Source organism: Castor canadensis, chromosome 5 (assembly GCF_047511655.1).
Source record: "Castor canadensis chromosome 5, mCasCan1.hap1v2, whole genome shotgun sequence".
Classification (NCBI taxonomy): Eukaryota; Metazoa; Chordata; class Mammalia; order Rodentia; family Castoridae; genus Castor; species Castor canadensis.
This window is the reverse complement of record NC_133390.1, coordinates 131,274,667-131,293,899: the sequence shown is the minus strand read 5'-3', so window position 1 is coordinate 131,293,899 and position 19,233 is coordinate 131,274,667. Positions and strand designations below refer to the sequence as shown.

Below are 19,233 nucleotides of genomic sequence, written 5' to 3'. Positions count from 1 at the left end.
TTTCGATAACATACTCAGGAGTGGTATGGAACAATCATATAGCAATTCTGTTTTTAGTTTCTTCAGGAACTGCCATACTAATTTCCATAGGGTTGCACAAATTACATTCCCACCAACAGTTCCCTTTTCTCCCACATCCTGGCCAGCATTTTGTTTGTTTTATTGACAATTGCCATTCTGACTGGGGTGAGATAGAATCCCAGTGGTTTTTGTTTTCAATTTTATTTTCATCAATTCTGCATTTACTTACATGTGTATACATTATTTGGACACCATCTTCCCTGGACAGGGTGCAGAGCCTGTTGTTCTTCCCTCTCATTCCCCAGTGTTGTTTTGACTTGCATTTCCTCTATGGCTAAGAATGTTGAATATTTCTTCATGTACTTATTGGGCATTTTACTACTACTTTTGAAAATTGTTACTCGTTTGCTCATTTATTAATTAGACTGGTCTTTTTGTGTCTTATTTTTTGGAGCTCTTTATATAGTCTGTATATCAATCCTTTATCTGATGAATAGGTTGGCAAAGGTTTTCTCCCATTATGTAGGATTTCTTTTGATTCTGGTAATTGTATCCTTTGCTTTTTACTTTGATATAATTCCATTTGTCAATTTTTGTTCTTATTTCCTGCGCAGTTGAAGTCCTTTTTAGGATGTCAAGGGTTTTTTTCTATGTTTTTCTTTAGCAGTTTCAAAGTTTCAGGTCTTGTGTTAAGATCTTTGATCTATTTTGAATTGATTTTTGTACAGGGTGAAATAAAGGTCTCATTTCAATCTTTTACATGTAGATATGTAATTTTGACAGCATTTGTTAAAGAGATGTCTTTTCTCTAACATATGCTTTTGGTGCTGTCATTGAAAATCAGATGGCTATAGCTGTGGGGTTATTTTTGGGTTGTCCATTCTATTCTTTTGGCATCCTTGTCTGTTTTTTGTGGCAGTATCATGCTGCTTTTATTTCTATAGCTCTTTAGTATAATATGAAGTCACCTCCAACATTGTTCTTTTGGTATTGATTTGGCTATTTGGGGTCTTTTGTACTTCCAAATTAATTTTAGCATTGATATTTCTATTTCTGTGAAGGATGACAATGAAATTTTGATAGGGATTGCCCTGAATCTGTAGATTGCTTTTGGTAGGATAGCCTTTTTTTTTTTTTTTTTTGGTGGTACTGGGGCTTGAACTCAGAGCCTACACCTTGAGCTACCTCACCAGACCTTTTTTGTGATTGGGTTTTTTCAAGATAAGGTCTTGTGAGCTATTTGCCTGGGCTGGCTTTGAACTGCGATCCTCCTGATCTTTACCTCCTGAGTAGCTAGGATTATGGGCATAAGCCATCGGTGCTTGGTATAGTATAGCCATTTTCACAATATTAATTCTGCTGATCCATGAACATGAGGTGGTCTTTCCGTCTTCTGCAATTTCTTTCTTCAGTGTTTTATAGTTTTCATTTTAGAGGTATTTTACCTCCTTAGTTAGGTTTATTTCTAGGTATTTTATTATTTTTTTGAGTCTATTGCAAATGAGATTGCTTCCTGATTTCTCAGCCTGCTCATTACTGGTATATAAAAAAACTACTGATTTTTAATGTTCATTTTGTATACTGCTATTTTGCTAAAACGGTTTATCGGATGGAAGATTTTTGTTGTTCTTATTGAAGTCATTTGGGTCTTTTAAATATAGATCATATCATCTACAAGTAGGGATGTAGGATAAATTTCTAGTTTTATTTGATTGTAGTCTGATAAAATACAGGAGGTTATTTCAGTTTCCTTGTATGTATAAAGAATTGACTTTTTTCCCTAAAAGATGATTAAAATATTTCAGATTAAGTTCCATGAGCTGTGGTAAAGAATGTGTGTTCTGCAGCTCTTGGGTATAATATTCTGTGGTCATCTGTTGTTAAGTCCATTTGATCTCTAGTGTTGTTACTATTTTGTTTTTTTTTGGTCTGGATGTCCTAAATGTTGATGATACTGGGTAATAAAGTTACTGTTATTGTGTTGAGGTTTTTCAAGTTTTTAGGTCCAGTAATGTTTCCTTTATGAAATTGGGACCACTGATGTTTGATGCATGCATGTTTACCATTGCTAAATCCTCTTGATAGATTGCTCCCTTTATCAATATGAAGTGACCTTCTTTGTCTCTTGAATAATTTTTTTTTTTACTTTTCATGTTTCTAATTCTAAATTTATTTTTTTTTAATTTTTATTTTTTTTATTATTCATATGTGCATACAATGCTTGGGTCATTTCTCCCCCTGCCCCCATCCCCTCCCTTACCACCCACACCACCCCCTCCCTCTACACCCTCACCCCCCTTGATACCTGGCAGATACTATTTTGCCCTTATCTCTAATTTTGTTGAAGAGAGAATACAAGCAATAATAGGAAGAACAAGGGCTTTTGCTAGTTGAAATAAGGATAGCTATACAGGGAGTTGACTCACATTAATTTCCTGTGCATGTGTGTTACCTTCTAGGTTAATTCTTTTTGATCTAACCTTTTCTCTAGTTCCTGGTCCCCTTCTCCTATTGGCCTCAGTTGCTTTTCAGGTATCTGCTTTAGTTTCTCTGCTAGCTATAAATGCTAGCTAATTTTTGAGGGCAACAAATGCTAGCTAATTTTTTAGGTGTCTTACCTATCCTCATATCTCCCTTGTGTGCACTCGCTTTTATCTTGTGATCAAAGTTCAATCCCCTTGTTGTGTTTGCCCTTGATCTAATGTCCACATATGAGGGAGAACATACGATTTTTGGTCTTTTGGGCCAGGCTAACCTCACTCAGAATGATGTTCTCCAATTCCATCCATTTACCAGCGAATGATAACATTTCGTTCTTCTTCATGGCTGCATAAAATTCCACTGTGTATAGATACCACATTTTCTTGATCCATTCATCAGTAGTGGGGCATCTTGGCTGTTTCCATAACTTTGCTATTGTGAATAGTGCTGCAATAAATTTGGGTGTGCAGGTGCCTCTGGAGTAACCTGTGTCACAGTCTTTTGGGTATATCCCCAAGAGAGGTATTGCTGGATCAAATGGTAGATCAATGTTTAGCTTTTTAAGTAGCCTCCAGATTTTTTTCCAGAGTGGTTGTACTAGTTTACATTCCCACCAACAGTGTAAAAGGGTTCCTTTTTCCCCGCATCCTTGCCAACACCTGTTGTTGGTGGTGTTGCTAATGATGGCTATTCTAACAGGGGTGAGGTGGAATCTTAGTGTAGTTTTAATTTGCATTTCCTTTATTGCTAGAGATGGTGAGCATTTTTTCATGTCTCTTGAATAATTTTGGTTTGAAGTCTGCTTTGTTCTGCTTGCTTTTAGGCTGCGTTTGCTTGGAAAATTTTTTTCTATCCTTTCACTTTAAACTTGTTTTTGACTTTGCCAGTGAGAAGTGTGTTTCTTATAGGTAAAAAGTGGTTGGGTCTTGGGTTGCTTTCCGTTTTTTTTTTATTAATTTTTTTTTTTTTTTGGTGACTTTGGGGTTTGACCTCAGGGCCTTTTGATTGCAAGGATGGTGCTCTCCCACTTGAGCCATGTCCCTTGGATCTTGTTTTTTGTACAGTCTGCAGTCTTTACCTTTTGATTGGGGAACTGAGACCATTAACATTCAGAGTTATGGAAGGTATGTAATAATTCTTGCCAGTTTTTTGTTTCTGTATTTTTTGATTCTTCCCTACTCATTTGCTCATTTACTTGTCTAGTGAGATTTATTCTTTATTTTTGAACTGTGTTTATCTTCCCCTTCTGTGTGTGTAAGATTCCTTAACTATCTTCTTTAGCACTGGCTTAGTGATTATGATTTGCTTTAGTTTTTGTTTATGGTGGAAGGGTTTTATTTCTTCTTTAATTATTAAATATAGTTTTGCTAGATATAGTTGTTAGTTATTTTCTTTCAGGGTTTGTAAAAACATCATTCCATGCCATCTATCCTTTTAAATGTTCTGTTGAGAAATCTGTTATTCTGATGGTTTTGCTTTTATAAGTGACTTGGCACTTCTCTCTTGCAGCTTTTCATATTCTTTCCTTGTTTTGTATACTTAATATTTTTAGTATAATACAGCGTTGAGTCTGAAAAGACTCCTGTACCTGGATTACCATCTTTTTCTCAAGGTTTGGGGGAATTTTTGCTATTATTTTATTATGTAACTATGCCTTTAGCTTGTACCTCTTCTTTTATGCCCATGATTTATAGGTTTGTTGTTTTAAGGGTGTCCCATAAATCTTGCATGTTCCTTCCATACTTCTTCATTTTTTTCTTTAAGTTCATCTGAGTTTTCTAATACATCTGAGTTTTTCTTATCTTCAAGCTCTGATATTATGCCTCCTATTTTTTTTTTTTGACTTATAGAGCTTTTCATTTCCAGAATTTCAGTTTTTTAATTTTTTTGGCAGTACTATGGTTTGAACCAAGGGCCTTGTGCTTGCTAGGCAGGTGCTGCACCGAACTTTTTTTTTGTGTTGGGTATTTTTGAGATCGGGTCATGCTTTTTCCCAGGCTGGCCTCAAATCATGATCCTCCAGATCTCTGCTTCCCAGGTAGCTAGGATTATAGGCATGAGCCACCAATATCCGCCCAGTTTGTTATTTTTTCATTTCTCTTTATTGAATTTCCCTTTCATATCTTGCATTGTCCTCCTTAATTTCATCTGTGTATTTGTATCCTTTTTTATTTCATTAAGCTGTGTTTATTTGTATTCTTGAATTAATTGAGGTGTTTGTACATGTCCTCTTTAATTTCATTGATCATTATCAGTTCAATATTTGATATTTCTTCCATTTCCTTGTCACTTATACTCTTTATTGTGGAATTGTTGATTTTTCTAGGTGTCATGTTGCTTTGTTTTTTCATAGTTCTTAGGTTTCTAGGTTGAGACTTGCTTATCTGAGGTTGTTGGAGATTTTAGTCACCAAAGTCCGTTAAATTTTCTGTGTTCTCGCAGGATTGGGTAGTTGCAGGGTAGATGTGTCCTTTCTTGCTAGTGGCCTAACAATAACAAACTCACCAATTCAAAATCAAACCAGTATTAATGTGAAGTAAGAAAACAATTAGGGACATTATCTACATCCCCAATAATGTTATACAGGAATGGGAATAGGGAATATGTTTTGTTAGGAGTTTGATAAAAAAATTGTAGGTGTATAATTTTAAAATAAGTAGTAAAAATAAGTGAGGTGAGGGAAGGAAAAAAGAAGAAAGAATATGGGGAGAAGTGGGATGAAATGTGTGAGGTAAGGGTAAATGAAATAACATTGTGGGGGGAATGTAGTTTAATTATTGTGGAGAAGGATGCTATAGTCAGGTTAAAACAATTAAGGATTTTTTAAAAGACAAACCCCCCAAAAATGAGTTAAAATAAACTACCAATAGAAACATTTATGAAGTGAAATAGAAAAAAACAAAGGTCAGTATTTCTTCCTTGTTGAGGTGGGGAGTGTTTGCTTACCAGTCTCTGTTAGTACAGAAGGTGATTCTCCTCCAGTTTCTAGCTCTCTGTGCTTCTCCTGTTGTGTTTACTCATGTATTCCCTCTGTGTGTAGTTTGGTTGTGGTATTTCATGATCCATTAAGACTGAACCAGGGCAGCTGCTGGAATGAGGCAATGCAGGTCATGTAGAGTAGCAGCAATTTCCAGGGGCTTAACTGCTCCAATAGTGGTACAACTGTGTCCCACTTCAGGGGTTCTGTTGGGTTGAGACAGTTCTGGTCCTATGAAGTAGCAGCTGGTGAGGAAAGGGGAGAGGAAGGGCCTCTGAGAAGGTAGTGGGTCAGAGAGCACTCTGCCAGTTGTGCTCATTCTTGCAGCCTGTGACTTGCCATGCACTGGGGACTCAGTGGCAGCTTGGCTTTTCTGCAGCCAGCTTTTCCCTTTTTTTGTCTAGGCCTCCAGTTTGATGTTTTGTTTGCAGTGGTGGGCAGATTGCCCTTGTCATGTGTATATATGTTGGGCTGGGCAGTGGGTTTAGGAATGTAGCCTGTGATCCTTTTCCTGCCCTTTGCTCTGTGTGTGGGACCCATGTGCTGACTGGAGCAAGGCTTGGTGGCCTCTGATCAACTTGTCTTGCAAAGACTTGCAACATATATATATGCTGGGCTAGGTGGTAGGTTTAGGGAAGTAGGCAGTTAATGGAGAATCCACCGGGCTTCCTTGTTCTCATGACTGCTTTTTGTCCTGGGAGGAGGACACAATTGCCAGTTGATTTATGTCCAGCTGGGGTAAGGCTTGCTGACCTGTGCTTGGCTGGTCCTTGCCACACATATGCTGGGCAGAGACTAGAGATAGCACAGATCAGTCCTGCTTCTGCAGGTCTGCTCTGGATTCACTTGAGTCAAGTTTTCTGTTTCTTTTGTAGATCTAAAGTTAAATATATTTTTAATTTTTTTCCTCTAGCTACTAGCTGTCTAGTTTTTTACTGGTGCTATCACTGATGGGTGTCAAAAGACTCTGATCAGGAAGTTCTCAGGGCCTTGTGTCTCAAAGCATTGGACTGAGACACAGATTGCAAAGCAGTAGAAGAATTTTATTGAAAGGAAAAGGAAAGTATAGGCACTCCAAAAGAGCGAGCTGTGGGCTCTGCCCAGAACCTTGATCTTTGTTCAAAGAGCAATTTATAAATTGGTAAGGGCAAATGGCAGGAAAAATATGGGCAGTCTTGGCACAAGAGGCTAGTGCAATTGACAGGTTTGATTGACAAGGTCTTATTCTATAACAGACATTCTGCATGTGCGCTTATGCTGATTCCCGGGATTTTAATTATATGTAAGAGATATAGTCAATATTAGTAAGGTCTTAAGTAGAGGGCTAAATTTACCTAAGAGGTCAGATTCCCTTTTACTGGGCATGAGCCATTTTCTGATGTGAACAGGCCAAGAGACTCTCTTGACTTTTGGGGAACTTACTACTGTAAAGGAATTTATAATTGAAAAGGAATTTACAAGTGAAGGGTTTGTCTGAGGATGGTACTGGGCCAAGACAGAAATACAGCATGGAATGACCTTTTGCTGAGGAGGATCAAGACCTGTGTCAGCTTTTTTCTTTTCTCTGTTACTAGCCTTGGTGCCTTCCCCTGGTTTACTAACTTGGCTGTCTTTTCTGTAGTCATATACCTAAGATTTTATTTCTGGTTTCCGGAGATGTAGGAATGTGGTGGGTGCCTGCATTTTGCCTTCTTGGGACTGGGAAAATAGTTTTTAAATGATATATGTGATTTGCTGATGTGATGAGGATCTGCTTTGTTCTAATGATTTGGCCTCTGGGCCAAGCCTCTGCTTCAGATATCTTATTGGTGACTTTATTTCCTTATCAGATTAGAAAACTAAAGCTTCAATTAGAGGAAGAGCGACAGAAGTGCACCAGGAATGATGGCACAGCTGGTGACGTCGCGGGACTACAGAACGGCTCAGACTTGCAGTTCATTGAGATGCAGAGTAGGTACCTGGTGTATGCAGGCTGTGTCTCTGGATCAGGAGTGTGAACAGGCTTGTACTATACATCTATCAGGAGCAGCTATGTTACAAAGGTTGACTAGTGCTTGGCTAGTCCAGAGGAGCAGTCCAGTTGGTAAGAGAAGCAAATAGAGGCTTGCTCACTGAGGTCTTCAGTGATATGAGAAGGTAACTTATTCATCTTGCCTGGACACTGTTCTTTCAATCATACCTGCTGTTTACTCTCATACATATCCTGCCCCAATAGTTTTTTTGTGTTTTTTTTTTTCTTGTAGAATTTATCTTGGATAATTAGAGATTTGGGACTACCACAATGTTGAGTAGTTTCAGAATTTTCCTGTTTTTAACACAAATTCACCTTTAGATGGAATTAAAAACAAGTTCAAAAATTAAAGTCTAGTCTACTCAGTTTACTCAAATTATGTTTTTTTCCCTTTATATTATTTTTAAGTGCCTAATGTATTCATATTCATAGTGGAACTATTTCAGTAGCCATTCTTATGTAGTTAGCCTTTGTTAGTGATGACAGAGGACTTTTACTTTTCCAATTTGCATAATGGCACTTCTAATAACTGATTTTAAAATCTTGGCTGATCATGCCCTTTTCCTCTAAATAATCTGAGTTAGGCTGCATAGATTTTTTGATTAAGGGTTATTAGTATTAACTTTTAAGGTTAGTATTACATCATCTTTTGATACCATCTTGCACCCTCATGACATTCCCTAATAAATATTTTATTGTAGCATATGGTTTTGGTGTGGAGCGATAAAGACAGGAACATGACAAGAGGTGGGCTGGGCTAGTTTGGTTGCTATGATGGTGAACCTGAACAGTGGCTGCCAAACAGTCCTAGAGGCCAGGCATGAGATTTAAAAGATTGGCCTGAGTCAGCAAATTCAAAAAGGAATCAAGTTGAAGGGGAATGGGCTGCCATTTGTGTGTGAGTGCTTCCTACAGCCCAGTAGGTGTTACAAAGTTGGCTTTTGCAGAAGATGGGGAAAAATATTCAGGTATAGGTAGAGAATGAGGTATGCTGAGCCTACAGCACTACATGGCTACTTAAAACAAAACATACAGATTTGTAGCTCTGAAGGCCAGGAAAGGGGCCTGGCAGTTTTGGTTCTGGAAAGCACCTTGGGATTTCAAAACACACATGAAATGAATGAGACAAGGGAAATAGAAAGAAATGGGTATTTTGAAGTGTGAGATGGAAACTGCACATTAGATAAGAATTTAAAAACAAGACCCTATAACTTCTATCCCAGACTTCATGAGTAGAAAGTTTTTTCTACTACCAGAGGTGGACTTGGGAGGTGTGGTTTGTAATCCCTTTTCTTTTCCTCCTATGTTTTTTGAGGCAGTGTCTTACCATGTAGGCCAGGCTGGCCTTGAACTCATGATCCTCCTGCTGCAGCCTCAAATGCTGGGATTACAGGTGTGCATCACCACACCTGCCTCACACTACTTTTAGGGTGACAGTAACTATCCAATTAGCAAAACCCTTTTCATAGAAGATTATAAGGTAGTTGTCTTATCTTGGTCATGTGGAAATACAGAAAATTTCCTAAGTTAGGTAGATTGAATATTTCCTTTAGTAGGTTAGATTTGTCTTCTGCCACCTTTATGAATTTAATTATTTTAGAGAGGAACTTTTTTGTTGTTGCTAAATTTAGGCACCTGGAGTGAATTTTTATCTTCCTTTCCATTGTTTCTAAACTTCTTACTTTAAGTGATTTATTTACTTATTTGGCAGCACTGGGGTTTGAACTCAGGGCCTCACAAGTAACTAGGCAGGTGCTCTTACCACTTAAATCATTACTCCACAAGCCTTAAGTGATTTATTTCTTAGGTCAGATACACTTCTAACTTATAGCTCTACCCTTAACACATTATCCTAACATTTTAGGGCATTTTAATGCAATTTAATGAAACACATTAATTTCAGCAAATGTTTCTGAAGCATACACTATGTGCAAAGCATTTGGTTAGGTACAGAGGTAGATTTAAGAAGCTAAGACGGGGCTCCTCTTTTTACATATACACATAATATTTAAAAGGCATGATAAAAGTTACATAAATAAAATGCAGCAAGGGAAAGAGAAGTTACAGTTAACCATGGAGATGAAAATAGCATCTACAAAGCTGATTAAGACTTGAATTAGAGGTGAGATGATAGGGCACTTGAGGGATGAGAGCAGAAGCAAAATCTTAGAGGTTCAAGATTTTAAATCTAGGGCTGGATTCAGGGAACCAAGAGAGCCCAGACCTGGGAGCACTCTGAGTGCCACAGGTCTGTAGATGAGGTTGGCAGGAACCACTGCTGCCCTGTTAAGGAATCCTTGTCTCAGAGCTCTGCTCACACACATCAGGGGGAGAAGGACTTTTCATCTAACTTTTGGTCTTAGGGATACTATTGCAGCCTAAGTGCTACAGCTTCTTTCAGTACATACAGTCCAAACTTGGACTGCTGGAGATACTGATGTTTTATTGTCTTAGACTGCATGTGCTCTGCACTGTAGAGGGCATCATTGCTTGATGCTTTATGCCTCAACCTCTGGGAGATGAAGGAAATTCTTTATTATCTTCTGTTCTAGGAGATGCCAATAGACAAATTAGTGAATACAAATTTAAGCTTTCAAAAGCAGAACAGGATATAACCACCTTGGAGCAAAGTGTAAGTACTTCTTCTTTGTGGTACCAAGTGATTTAAATGCCCTTTAAAACACATCTGCTTCCTGCATCTTAAATGGCTAGCCCTGTGAATTTCTGTGGGTGGTCTTTGCAGCTGAATCTCTTTAAAAGTTCTATATTACAATAGGAAAACCAGCAGAGGGTATCTGGCAGGGCACTTTAGACTTGTGTTTTCTTTAAAATGATAGGAATCTGTACCTATATATTTTTTGTAGTTATTTCAGGAGAATTTAACATTGGAGATGTATCAAAATTCCTTAGTGTACTTTCCAAAAAGTAAAACCTTTTTCATACATTGAACCTTCTCCTAGGAGGAAAGGACCAGAGTAAGCAGTATGGTCATCATAAAACTTACCATGAGAAATTGGCCTTATAATAGTTCTGCAGCTGTAATCCTCCTTAGGGTACCCTGATTTATAGAAAGCAGTCTGGTTCTGAGAGGACCTTGGCTTCTCTAAAGTGATGTACTAACATTTTGGCTATCAAACAGTGGTGGTGAATTCTAGAGGCCTGTGTTCTCATATTTACAGATTAGCCGGCTTGAGGGACAGGTGCTGAGATACAAAACTGCTGCTGAGAATGCTGAGAAAGTTGAAGATGAGCTCAAAGCAGAAAAGAGGAAGCTACAACGAGAGGTACTTGTGCTGTTGGAGAGCACATTCCCCCCGACCCAAAAAAAATCCTTGTAAATAAATTCTTCACTCTGTTAAGAAATTTACTTCTGGGTCAAATCTTAAGGAAACAGGATTTTGTGCTGATTTTGTGCATGGTGACTGCTGTTTACTTTTGGTCAGTTGGCAGCAAATAAAAAGATAGTTTTTTTGTTTCAGATCAAGCCTGTTTCTGCAATTTCTGCCTGTCTCTTTTGTGATTTAAACAATCCTCAGCATCATTGTTTAACACCTCTATCTGGGAAAAGCAGTACTTCCATTTTCCCAGAAAGCTGAAAATAAAGTACAACTGGGTTTTGTTTCTGACCATGTATAGTGACTGTTCTCTCCCTGTCTCCAGTTACGAACAGCACTGGACAAAATTGAAGAGATGGAGATGACCAATAGTCACCTGGCCAAGCGGCTGGAGAAGATGAAGGCCAACAGGACAGCACTTCTGGCCCAGCAGTAGGGAAGCCACCCTTCTAATTGGATGTTGCTCTAAGAGCCCTGCCCAGAGGGACTGACTTTTTGTATATCAACACAAATCCCTTTCAGTACTGTTTGAGTCTTGTCATTAAAACAGTCACCTTTGTATTTTATAATTTATGAGAATGAAGCAGGTTTGAATCTTCATGAATGATCACTTTGGATTTTGTTTAGTTTTTATTTTTTGTTTTAATGATTTTTAGAATCAAGTTTATTCAACAATTTCCCCCCAGCTGCCTCAGTGACACTCAGAGGCCTTTGCTTGAGTTCTGGAGGACAGCGATTCTGAGTACCCACTGACACTTGCTGGAGATCTCGGAATACACAAGTGCCTTCTCCACAGTGTGATTCAGACTTCAGAGATCTTGAATTGTCAAAAGACATTTACTCTTCCTATCAGCATTTACATTTTAGTGAAAAAATAAGTTCACAGGTAGGCAGTCTATATTTCAAATTTGTATGTTTGGAGGAAAAGGCCTTTTTTATAAAATATTTAAGTTTATATAAGAAAATGTTAGAAAAAGATATGGGGATTATATATAAAACTTGCATTACTGCATAGGGCAGGAGAAGTCCAAGGCCTATATTCTTAAAATAAGAGTAGGGTCTTTATTCTTCCAGATCAACTGTGTCATACCTTGTGAAGTATTCTCATCTGCTGCTTATTTGTGAAATGAAACTTCAGACAAGCCCAAAGGTGGATAGAAGGTCAGGGTAGGAAGGCGGGGAATCCTGCTGAAGATCCTATTAAACATACCCTTTTGCCAACAACAATTGGCTACTGACACGTTCATTTTGTTACTGAACCTTTTAGAACTGGCAAGCACACCTATTCTATCTTGCTCGTCTTCTTTTCTCCTCCTCAAGGAAGAACTCTTAAGAGGTTAGATTTTATCTTTAAAAGTACCCAGTTTGAGTTTTTTTTTAAAACCTTTGCAGTGTTTTGTGATTCTTTTGTCAGAATCAGGGTGGTCTTGTGGAAATGATTACTGTAGCTTCAAAGTGTTTACAAAGAAAATACATTGGGGAAAATCTAATGAGTCAAGGCACTTAATAAACTACACTGGAAACTAGATAATAAAAGTTAACTCAGAAGTGAATAAAATCTCTTTAATAATTGTTCCCTTGTTTAGAATATGGAAACCAATCTGAACGGAGAATTCCCCATACATTTTCTAATAGTAACAACACTTCTGTGGTTGAGGGTGGGGGGATGTTCTGAAATGCAGATTTATCCCATAACCCTCAGCCGGAACCAGCAAATGGTGTGGTCCAGTTTGAGGCCTCGGTGTCTCCTCTTCTCCATTCATTCAAGGTCACTTGGCCTTTGCCTTATGGGGATCATGGAATCTCACTTCTGAGATTTCCTGCTCTGCTCTGTCTGTTGCTTGGAGTTTAACTGGTGGCACTAGTGTTCAGGGCCTCATGTTTGTTAGGCAGGCACTTTTACCACTTGAGCCATTCTGCCAGCAAATTTGATTTTTTTAGTGGATTTAGGACATGAAAAGCTGAAGCTTTGGGCTAGTCTTGACCACCTGTCCCAGAATGCCAAGAGATGAGTCCCACAGGTGACAGTGACTCAAGCCTATAATCCTAGCTCCTTGGGTGGCAGAGAGTAGGAGGATCGTGGTTCAAGGCCACCCAGCAGGGGAAGTTTGTAAGACCCCTGTCTTGACAGAAGAATCTAGGTATGGTGGAATGTTCTTGTCATCTAGTTACAGCAAGAAGCATTAGATGGGAGGATTGTGGTCTAGGCTGGCCCTGGCAAAATGAGACTGTAGCTCCAAAATAATCAGAGCAAAAATGGTCAGAGGTGTGGCTCAAGCAATAGAACACCTGCCCAGCCAAGTGCTAAGCTCTGAGTTCAAACCCCAGTACTATTCTCCCTCTTCCCCAATTGGTGGTGAAGGGCAGAGAAAGTTTAATCAATGTGGCCATGATGGGAAGAACAAATGATGGGGTTCAGTGAACATTTTCAAGGGGGATGACAAAGAACTCTTAAGATTTTATAGAAAAGGAAACAGGAGGTGGGGGTTGAGTTACGCATGGCTGATAGACCAAGTTACTCTTGGTCAGGCCAGTGATATGACTGATTATTATCTCAGTTCAGGTTCCACAAGGTGTTTTGGAGAAGTATTCATCGCTATAATCACTTTAGGGGGACAATCTAGTTCTCATGTGATGATTATTCCTGCTCTGGTGTGTAGCCTTATTCACCATTATGGGTAACTGCCCTCATCTGGGGGTGATCTGTCCTTCAAAGCTCACTATTGCTTGGAAGTAGTTCTAGTCCCTTGCCATAAAGATACTTATTGATCAGTCCTATCATTCCCGAAATCCAAAGATAACTACAGAAGAGTGTGACTCAGGAGGAAAACAAGTTAAGAGGAACAGAGCCAGAAGGGAAAAAATGGAGTTGGTTAGGCTAGTGAATGGTACCCTCCTTCACTTGTACATTATCCTTCAAACAAGAATACCTAGAAACTTAAGTGACAAGTACTAATAGCCATTAGCTTAGTGGACTAACTTAAAAAACTCATACACTTAGAGACTGGATAAACACTTATTTCTTCCCTCAAGTTTTTTCATTGTTTACTGAAGATATTAATAGTTTTTTAATTCACGCTTTCTTCATAGTCAATGTCAACAGACTTTTTAAAAATCCTGAACTGTCACAATATATGGCACCTGACAATAAAAGTTCACCAGAACAGAAAAAAAATCAGTCGGAGCATGACCTGGGAAATCAAGACCTTTTTAGAATTTTTTAAATTTTTTTTTGGTAGTCTGAACTCAGGACCTTGTGCCTGCCAACTGAGCAATGCCTCCAGCACTTTTGTGCTTTAGTTATCTTTTTTGGATAGGTTCTTGTGTTTTTTGCTTGTGGCTGGCTTTGGACCTCCGTCCCCCTATGTAAGTTTTCCACATAGCTGGGACCACAACTGTGTACTTTAGTCTGGCTTGTTGGTTGAGATTGGAGGAGAGGGGTGAGTCTCACAACTTTTTGCCCATGCTTGCCTTGAACTGTGATTCTCCCAATCTCTGCCTCCCAAATAGCTGGAATTAAGACATGAGCTACCCTTTTCAGATGGCCAAGGGGCATCCCACACTTCTTTTGGGATTCTTCAGTATATATGCTAGGGGAAAACTGATCTAGAAAAGTTTTCAAGTGTAAGTAGTTAAGTAAGAAATCACACAAGAAACACCTGACAATTTATTTGTAGTCACTATCACACATGGACAGAAAGGAAGATCAAAAGACCCCTGAGTCCATATTTAACACCTCTCAAAGACTTTGTATAGGTCAGGCAGGTTGGCAAGCTGCAGGACATTTCCATCTTCTGTGAAATGCTTAGGAGGTAGAAGGTGTGAACGGAAGGCTTTATAGACAATGTGTTCCACAGTCCACTTCCAGGAGTTTGGAGTGGAGCCAGACACTTCACTCTGGAAGACACAGGTGAGATGTTGTTTGTGTTCCTGGCTGATGGCATGGCATGGGGCTCAATGGCTTATACTGGGCTATGTTGCCTAAAGCTTTGTAAAGCAGCCTTTGCAGGCCAGTCTTGGGGATTCACAGGCCTGAACACAAGAGACAAGGTTTTTGATGGAGAAAAGAACCCACTACTTCGTGGAACTGTCTCCTATGGAACTCTTGTTTCCATGCAGAGAGAGTGTGTTGATTGGATGCAGCAGAATCTAACAATGTCTGATCCTGATACCTGGGTGGCAGCAATTGGAAGTACCTAAATCACCACAAAATTTTGGAGTTTTAAAGTAGCCCTGTTTTTCCAAAAGCTCTAAAAATAAGAAATGAAGATAAAAATAACAAAGGTAATTTTGGCTCATTGTTCCTCTCCTACTTCTAAGACTTGCTGTCTCAGATACAAGATGTTCTTTGGCATCTGTCCTGCTTTTACTTGAAGTGCATTTTTCTAATCAAATAATTCAGCACAGTTTGCTAAGTGTGCTGCCTTGCCTTCTCCACTGGAGTGAGAAATTCCCTAGGGCTTTAGCCAGCAGGACCTAGGACTCAATCTGCTCCACCAACTAATGGCCCCTTGAAGGGGCCAGCTGTCCTGTGGTTTCCTTATTGGTAATGGAGCATATACTTCATCTTGGGGTGGCTGACCCAGTCACTTTAATAAGACATTGGCTATCCTTTGATTCTCATACTCTTCAACCTCTTTTTTTTCCTCTCCCCTGAAATACCTGTTCACTAGAAAAAGTGAAAAGAAACATTAGGAACCCAGGCTGCATTTGTGTCAAGTTGATTTGTAAGTGGTATTACAGAGCTTTGCTTTCTGGGCAAGGCAGTGGCAAGAGCAGAACAGAAACTCTTAAAAGGGACAGGGGAGACTGACCCAGAATCTGGGCTCAAGTGCTGACAATGGCAGATACGGACCCACTAGCCTTAGCTAATTTAACCCCACCTTTCCTTTCTCACAAGCTTTGTGATGGCTTGTGCTTCTTTTTACATTTGACAATTTCTGAGATCACTCTGGAGGTACTAGAACAGAAGGAAATAAAACTATGAATAAAAGCTGATTACTGTGAGGCCAGGCATGGTGATATATGTCTATAATGCCAGCACTCAGGACACAGAGGCAGGAGGATTTTGAATTTGAGGCAAACCTGGGTTGATAGGTCATTTCTCAAAAAAGAAAAACACACAACTGACCACTGTGTTTGAATGTGGTCATATACAGTGAAATTCCAGGATTTTAGAGATTGGCAAGTTTCATGTCCTAAGGATGTGTGAGGTTCATCCCAGTCCTAGGTGCCAAAGTACATCCCCATAGTACCTGCTGGCCTGAGAGAACTGTCTCTTCAGATATATACTGCTTCCGGATGGAGTAAAACATAGCACATTCTTTACTGAGGCTTTCAAAACATTCCTTTTCTTCATCCCAATTCACCTGGTTCAGAGAATAGGTACAGGCTTTAAACATTTTCATTTCTAAATGGAGATCGCAGACTACTTACAGCTAAAGAATGAAATGTGACTTTTCAGGCATTAAAACTGTCAACTGGATGCTAAATACTGCTGGGATGAATTCTGGGGGGAATGATGGGTCTGTTGGCTGTTTCATTCTTGTTATCTTTATAGTTTCAAATGACAGTGTGGTCATGTGTTCGCTCCCTCTTGCACACACAACCCATTGCTTTGCATCTGCTTGACCACTTACCTCTGTGGCTAGTCGAAGGATGAAGATTGGCAGGCCTTCCAAAGGGGGCACATAGTTATCTATTAGAAGGGGTAATCCAATCAGGTTCCCTTCCTGCTTGTCGGGAAAAGGTCAAGAAAAAAGAATAAGAAATAATAGCTCAAACACATTTCATTTCTCTAGTGCTTCCCTAAGTCACACCTGCCACTCTGGATAACTGGGTACTAGTCTGGAAATTGGGGATGGAAGAGCTAAATAGTTAAATGCTTTTTGTCCTGACATGCAGTAGAAACACCTTTTCGTTAATCAATACATCAAGATGGAAAGCCTCAAAGACCAAGGGGTAAAAGGAAAAGATGAGAACAAGTGGCATAGCTTCATTCACTATGGCCTGCAGGGACTGGAGTTCAGTTATCCTTGTGTCTAAGTCCACCCAGGGAACAGGAGTGGTACAGATGGATGACAGCACCCTTGTATAACCCAGAAATGCAAATGGAGAGTGAAGAGTGTTATATGCTGCTGCTGAGGGGAGTCCAGCCTTCTGGACTTGGAACTTGACTAATCTGAAGAATGCAACAATCTAATACCTCAAAAATGGCTATCCTACCCCATCTATTTCCAAAGAGAAATAGTCTGCAAGCATCTCAGCCTTCTTCTTCAAAAACTCAACAATATATTCAGCAAGTCCTTCTTTGGGGCCATCTTCCTCTGTCCAGCCACTCTCAACACTGTCTAAGGCAAGCATGGCGAGGTCAAAGAGTGGTGCTGGTTCCTAGGAAGGAGCAAAAACATTAAGGAGCAGCCTGAAGCCTAATCCCCACAACCCATTGTCAGTTCAGCCACAAAAGTATCAGAACAGCAAGTGAGGAAACCACAAATTTAATACTCATTTCTCATTTTCCCCAAATGAAGCACTGAACAAATCACTACCAATCCTCCACTCCTCTTGTCAACTGGGATCTCAACAGAGAAGACTGGCAAAAGCCTGCTCTCCAGGTAGGAAGGGTGAGGTACTTTCTTCTATGCAACCTTAAAGACTCAACTTATTTTCTAGAAAATTACTAAGCAGATCATTTCTTTCTACTGCCTTACTCACAACTAAAGCAGGGTAGAGGGAGATTAAGTTAAATGATGTTTCAGGTAACTTATCTGTTGGGAAAGAAGGCTGAAAACTATGATTAGAAACAGATGTGTCAGTTATGTTCCATTCTCCCTCTGATGTTCCTGTTGTCATACTTTTTACATGTTATAAACCTACAGTGCACTGTTACTTTTTCATAATAATGGTCAATCAAAAGGACATGACAATCTTAAATGTTTATGTACCCAATAACAGCCTTAAAATATTTAAAGGAAAAAAGTTAACTACAAAGAGAGACAGATCAATTTACAACTGCAGTTAAAAGTTCCAATACCCCTTTCTCAACAATTAGTAGACAGAAAATCACTAAGGGAATCTAAGATTTGACATCACTATAATTTAATATACTTGATGTTTGTAGAACAGTCTCAAGAATACAAATTCAAGTATGAAAAGAACATATACCAACAAAGACCAATCTTCTATGCCATGAAACAATTCTCAATAAAGTGTGGAAGGTCTCAGGTATGTTCTTTGACAACAATGGAATTAAAATAGAAATCAATAACATCTCTGGAAAACCCCTAAGAGACTGAAAGCTAAAGAAGATAGTTCTAAATAACCTGTGGGCCAAAGAAGAAATTAAAAGGGAAATTAGAAAGTATTTTGAGCTGAATGAATATAAAAACTATGTCAAAATCTGTGGCAAACTGCTAAAGTAGTACTTAGGGGAAATTTATAACACTTAATACATACATTAGAAAAAAATGAGGTTCTCAAATCAGTGACCTCAGCTTCCACATTAAGAAATGTGAGACAAGGCAGACCAAAATAAGTCAAAGAAAGGAAATAATAAAATCAGAGCAGGTATTAATGAAGCAGAAAACAAAAAATGAGAATCTGTGAAGGCAAAAAAAAGATCAATGAAAGTGAAACCTCTACTCAGACTGATGAAGTTAAAAAGAGAAAACTTTGGCTGGGCAGGGTGGCTCATGCCTGTAATCCCAGGTACTCAGGAGGTAAAAACTGGGAAGAGGCACAGTTCTAGGTCCCAATCTGTGTGATGTGTGGTGGTGTGCAGCTGTAATCCTACTTTCGTAGGAGGCTTTAGGCAGTAGTATTGTGATCTGAGGCCAGCCCTATACAAAAAAACTGAGACCCTATCTATCTGAAAAATAACTGAAGCAATAAAAGGACTAGGAGAATGGCTAAGTAGAGTGCCTGCCTAGCAATTACAAGGCTTAAGAGTTTAAACCCCAGTACTACCGAAATATTTAAATTACCAAGTTAGGAATGAGAGAGGTTACACCACAGATCCATACTATTAAAAAATTAAGAAGTATGAAGAACTTTATGCTAATAAATTTGGAAACTTACATTAAATGGACAAGTTTCTTCAAAGAAAATGCCAAAACAAAGAAACATAACCTGAACAGCTTTATAACTAGTAAAGAATTTGAATTTTAGTAAAAACTTTCCCATGATGAAATCTTCAAGTCCAGATGGCTTCATCATGAGTTTTACCAAACATTAAGGAAATAACACCAATTCTACAAAACTCTTCTAGAAAACAGAAAAGAATACTTACCACCTCATCTATGGAGCCAGCATTACCCCGATATCAAAGCCACGTAAATACAGAACAATAAACAACTAATAATATTCATGAACATAGATGTAAAAATTACAAACAAAACCTTAGCAAATGA

General features: G+C 38.9%; 2 protein-coding genes across 42 annotated transcripts in view; one reads left to right on the top strand and one right to left on the bottom strand.

The window, feature by feature from the left end:
• Lrrfip2 (LRR binding FLII interacting protein 2) overlaps nucleotides 1-12,052 on the top strand; it is a 118,121-nt gene extending 106,069 nt beyond the window's left edge. For all 40 annotated transcript variants that reach the window (XM_020168961.2, XM_074074176.1, XM_074074166.1 and 37 more), the window contains 4 exons: nucleotides 7,309-7,429; nucleotides 10,043-10,122; nucleotides 10,670-10,774; nucleotides 11,151-12,052. In XM_020168961.2, coding sequence (XP_020024550.2) covers nucleotides 7,309-7,429; nucleotides 10,043-10,122; nucleotides 10,670-10,774; nucleotides 11,151-11,261 — 417 coding nt within the window. In that variant the 3' untranslated portion in view covers nucleotides 11,262-12,052. The remainder of the gene's footprint in view (nucleotides 1-7,308; nucleotides 7,430-10,042; nucleotides 10,123-10,669; nucleotides 10,775-11,150) is intronic.
• Nucleotides 12,053-14,479: 2,427 nt separating this feature from the next.
• The window catches only part of Mlh1 (mutL homolog 1), a 47,172-nt gene continuing 42,418 nt past the window's right edge, over nucleotides 14,480-19,233 (bottom strand). Inside the window, exons 16-19 of one of the 2 annotated variants that reach the window (XM_020168955.2) lie at nucleotides 17,051-17,215; nucleotides 16,465-16,557; nucleotides 16,081-16,194; nucleotides 14,480-14,722 (exon numbers count right to left, since the gene is read on the bottom strand). In XM_020168955.2, the coding sequence (XP_020024544.1) occupies nucleotides 14,555-14,722; nucleotides 16,081-16,194; nucleotides 16,465-16,557; nucleotides 17,051-17,215 (540 nt within the window). In that variant the 3' untranslated portion in view covers nucleotides 14,480-14,554. The other variant, XM_074074160.1, reaches the window with a different exon arrangement.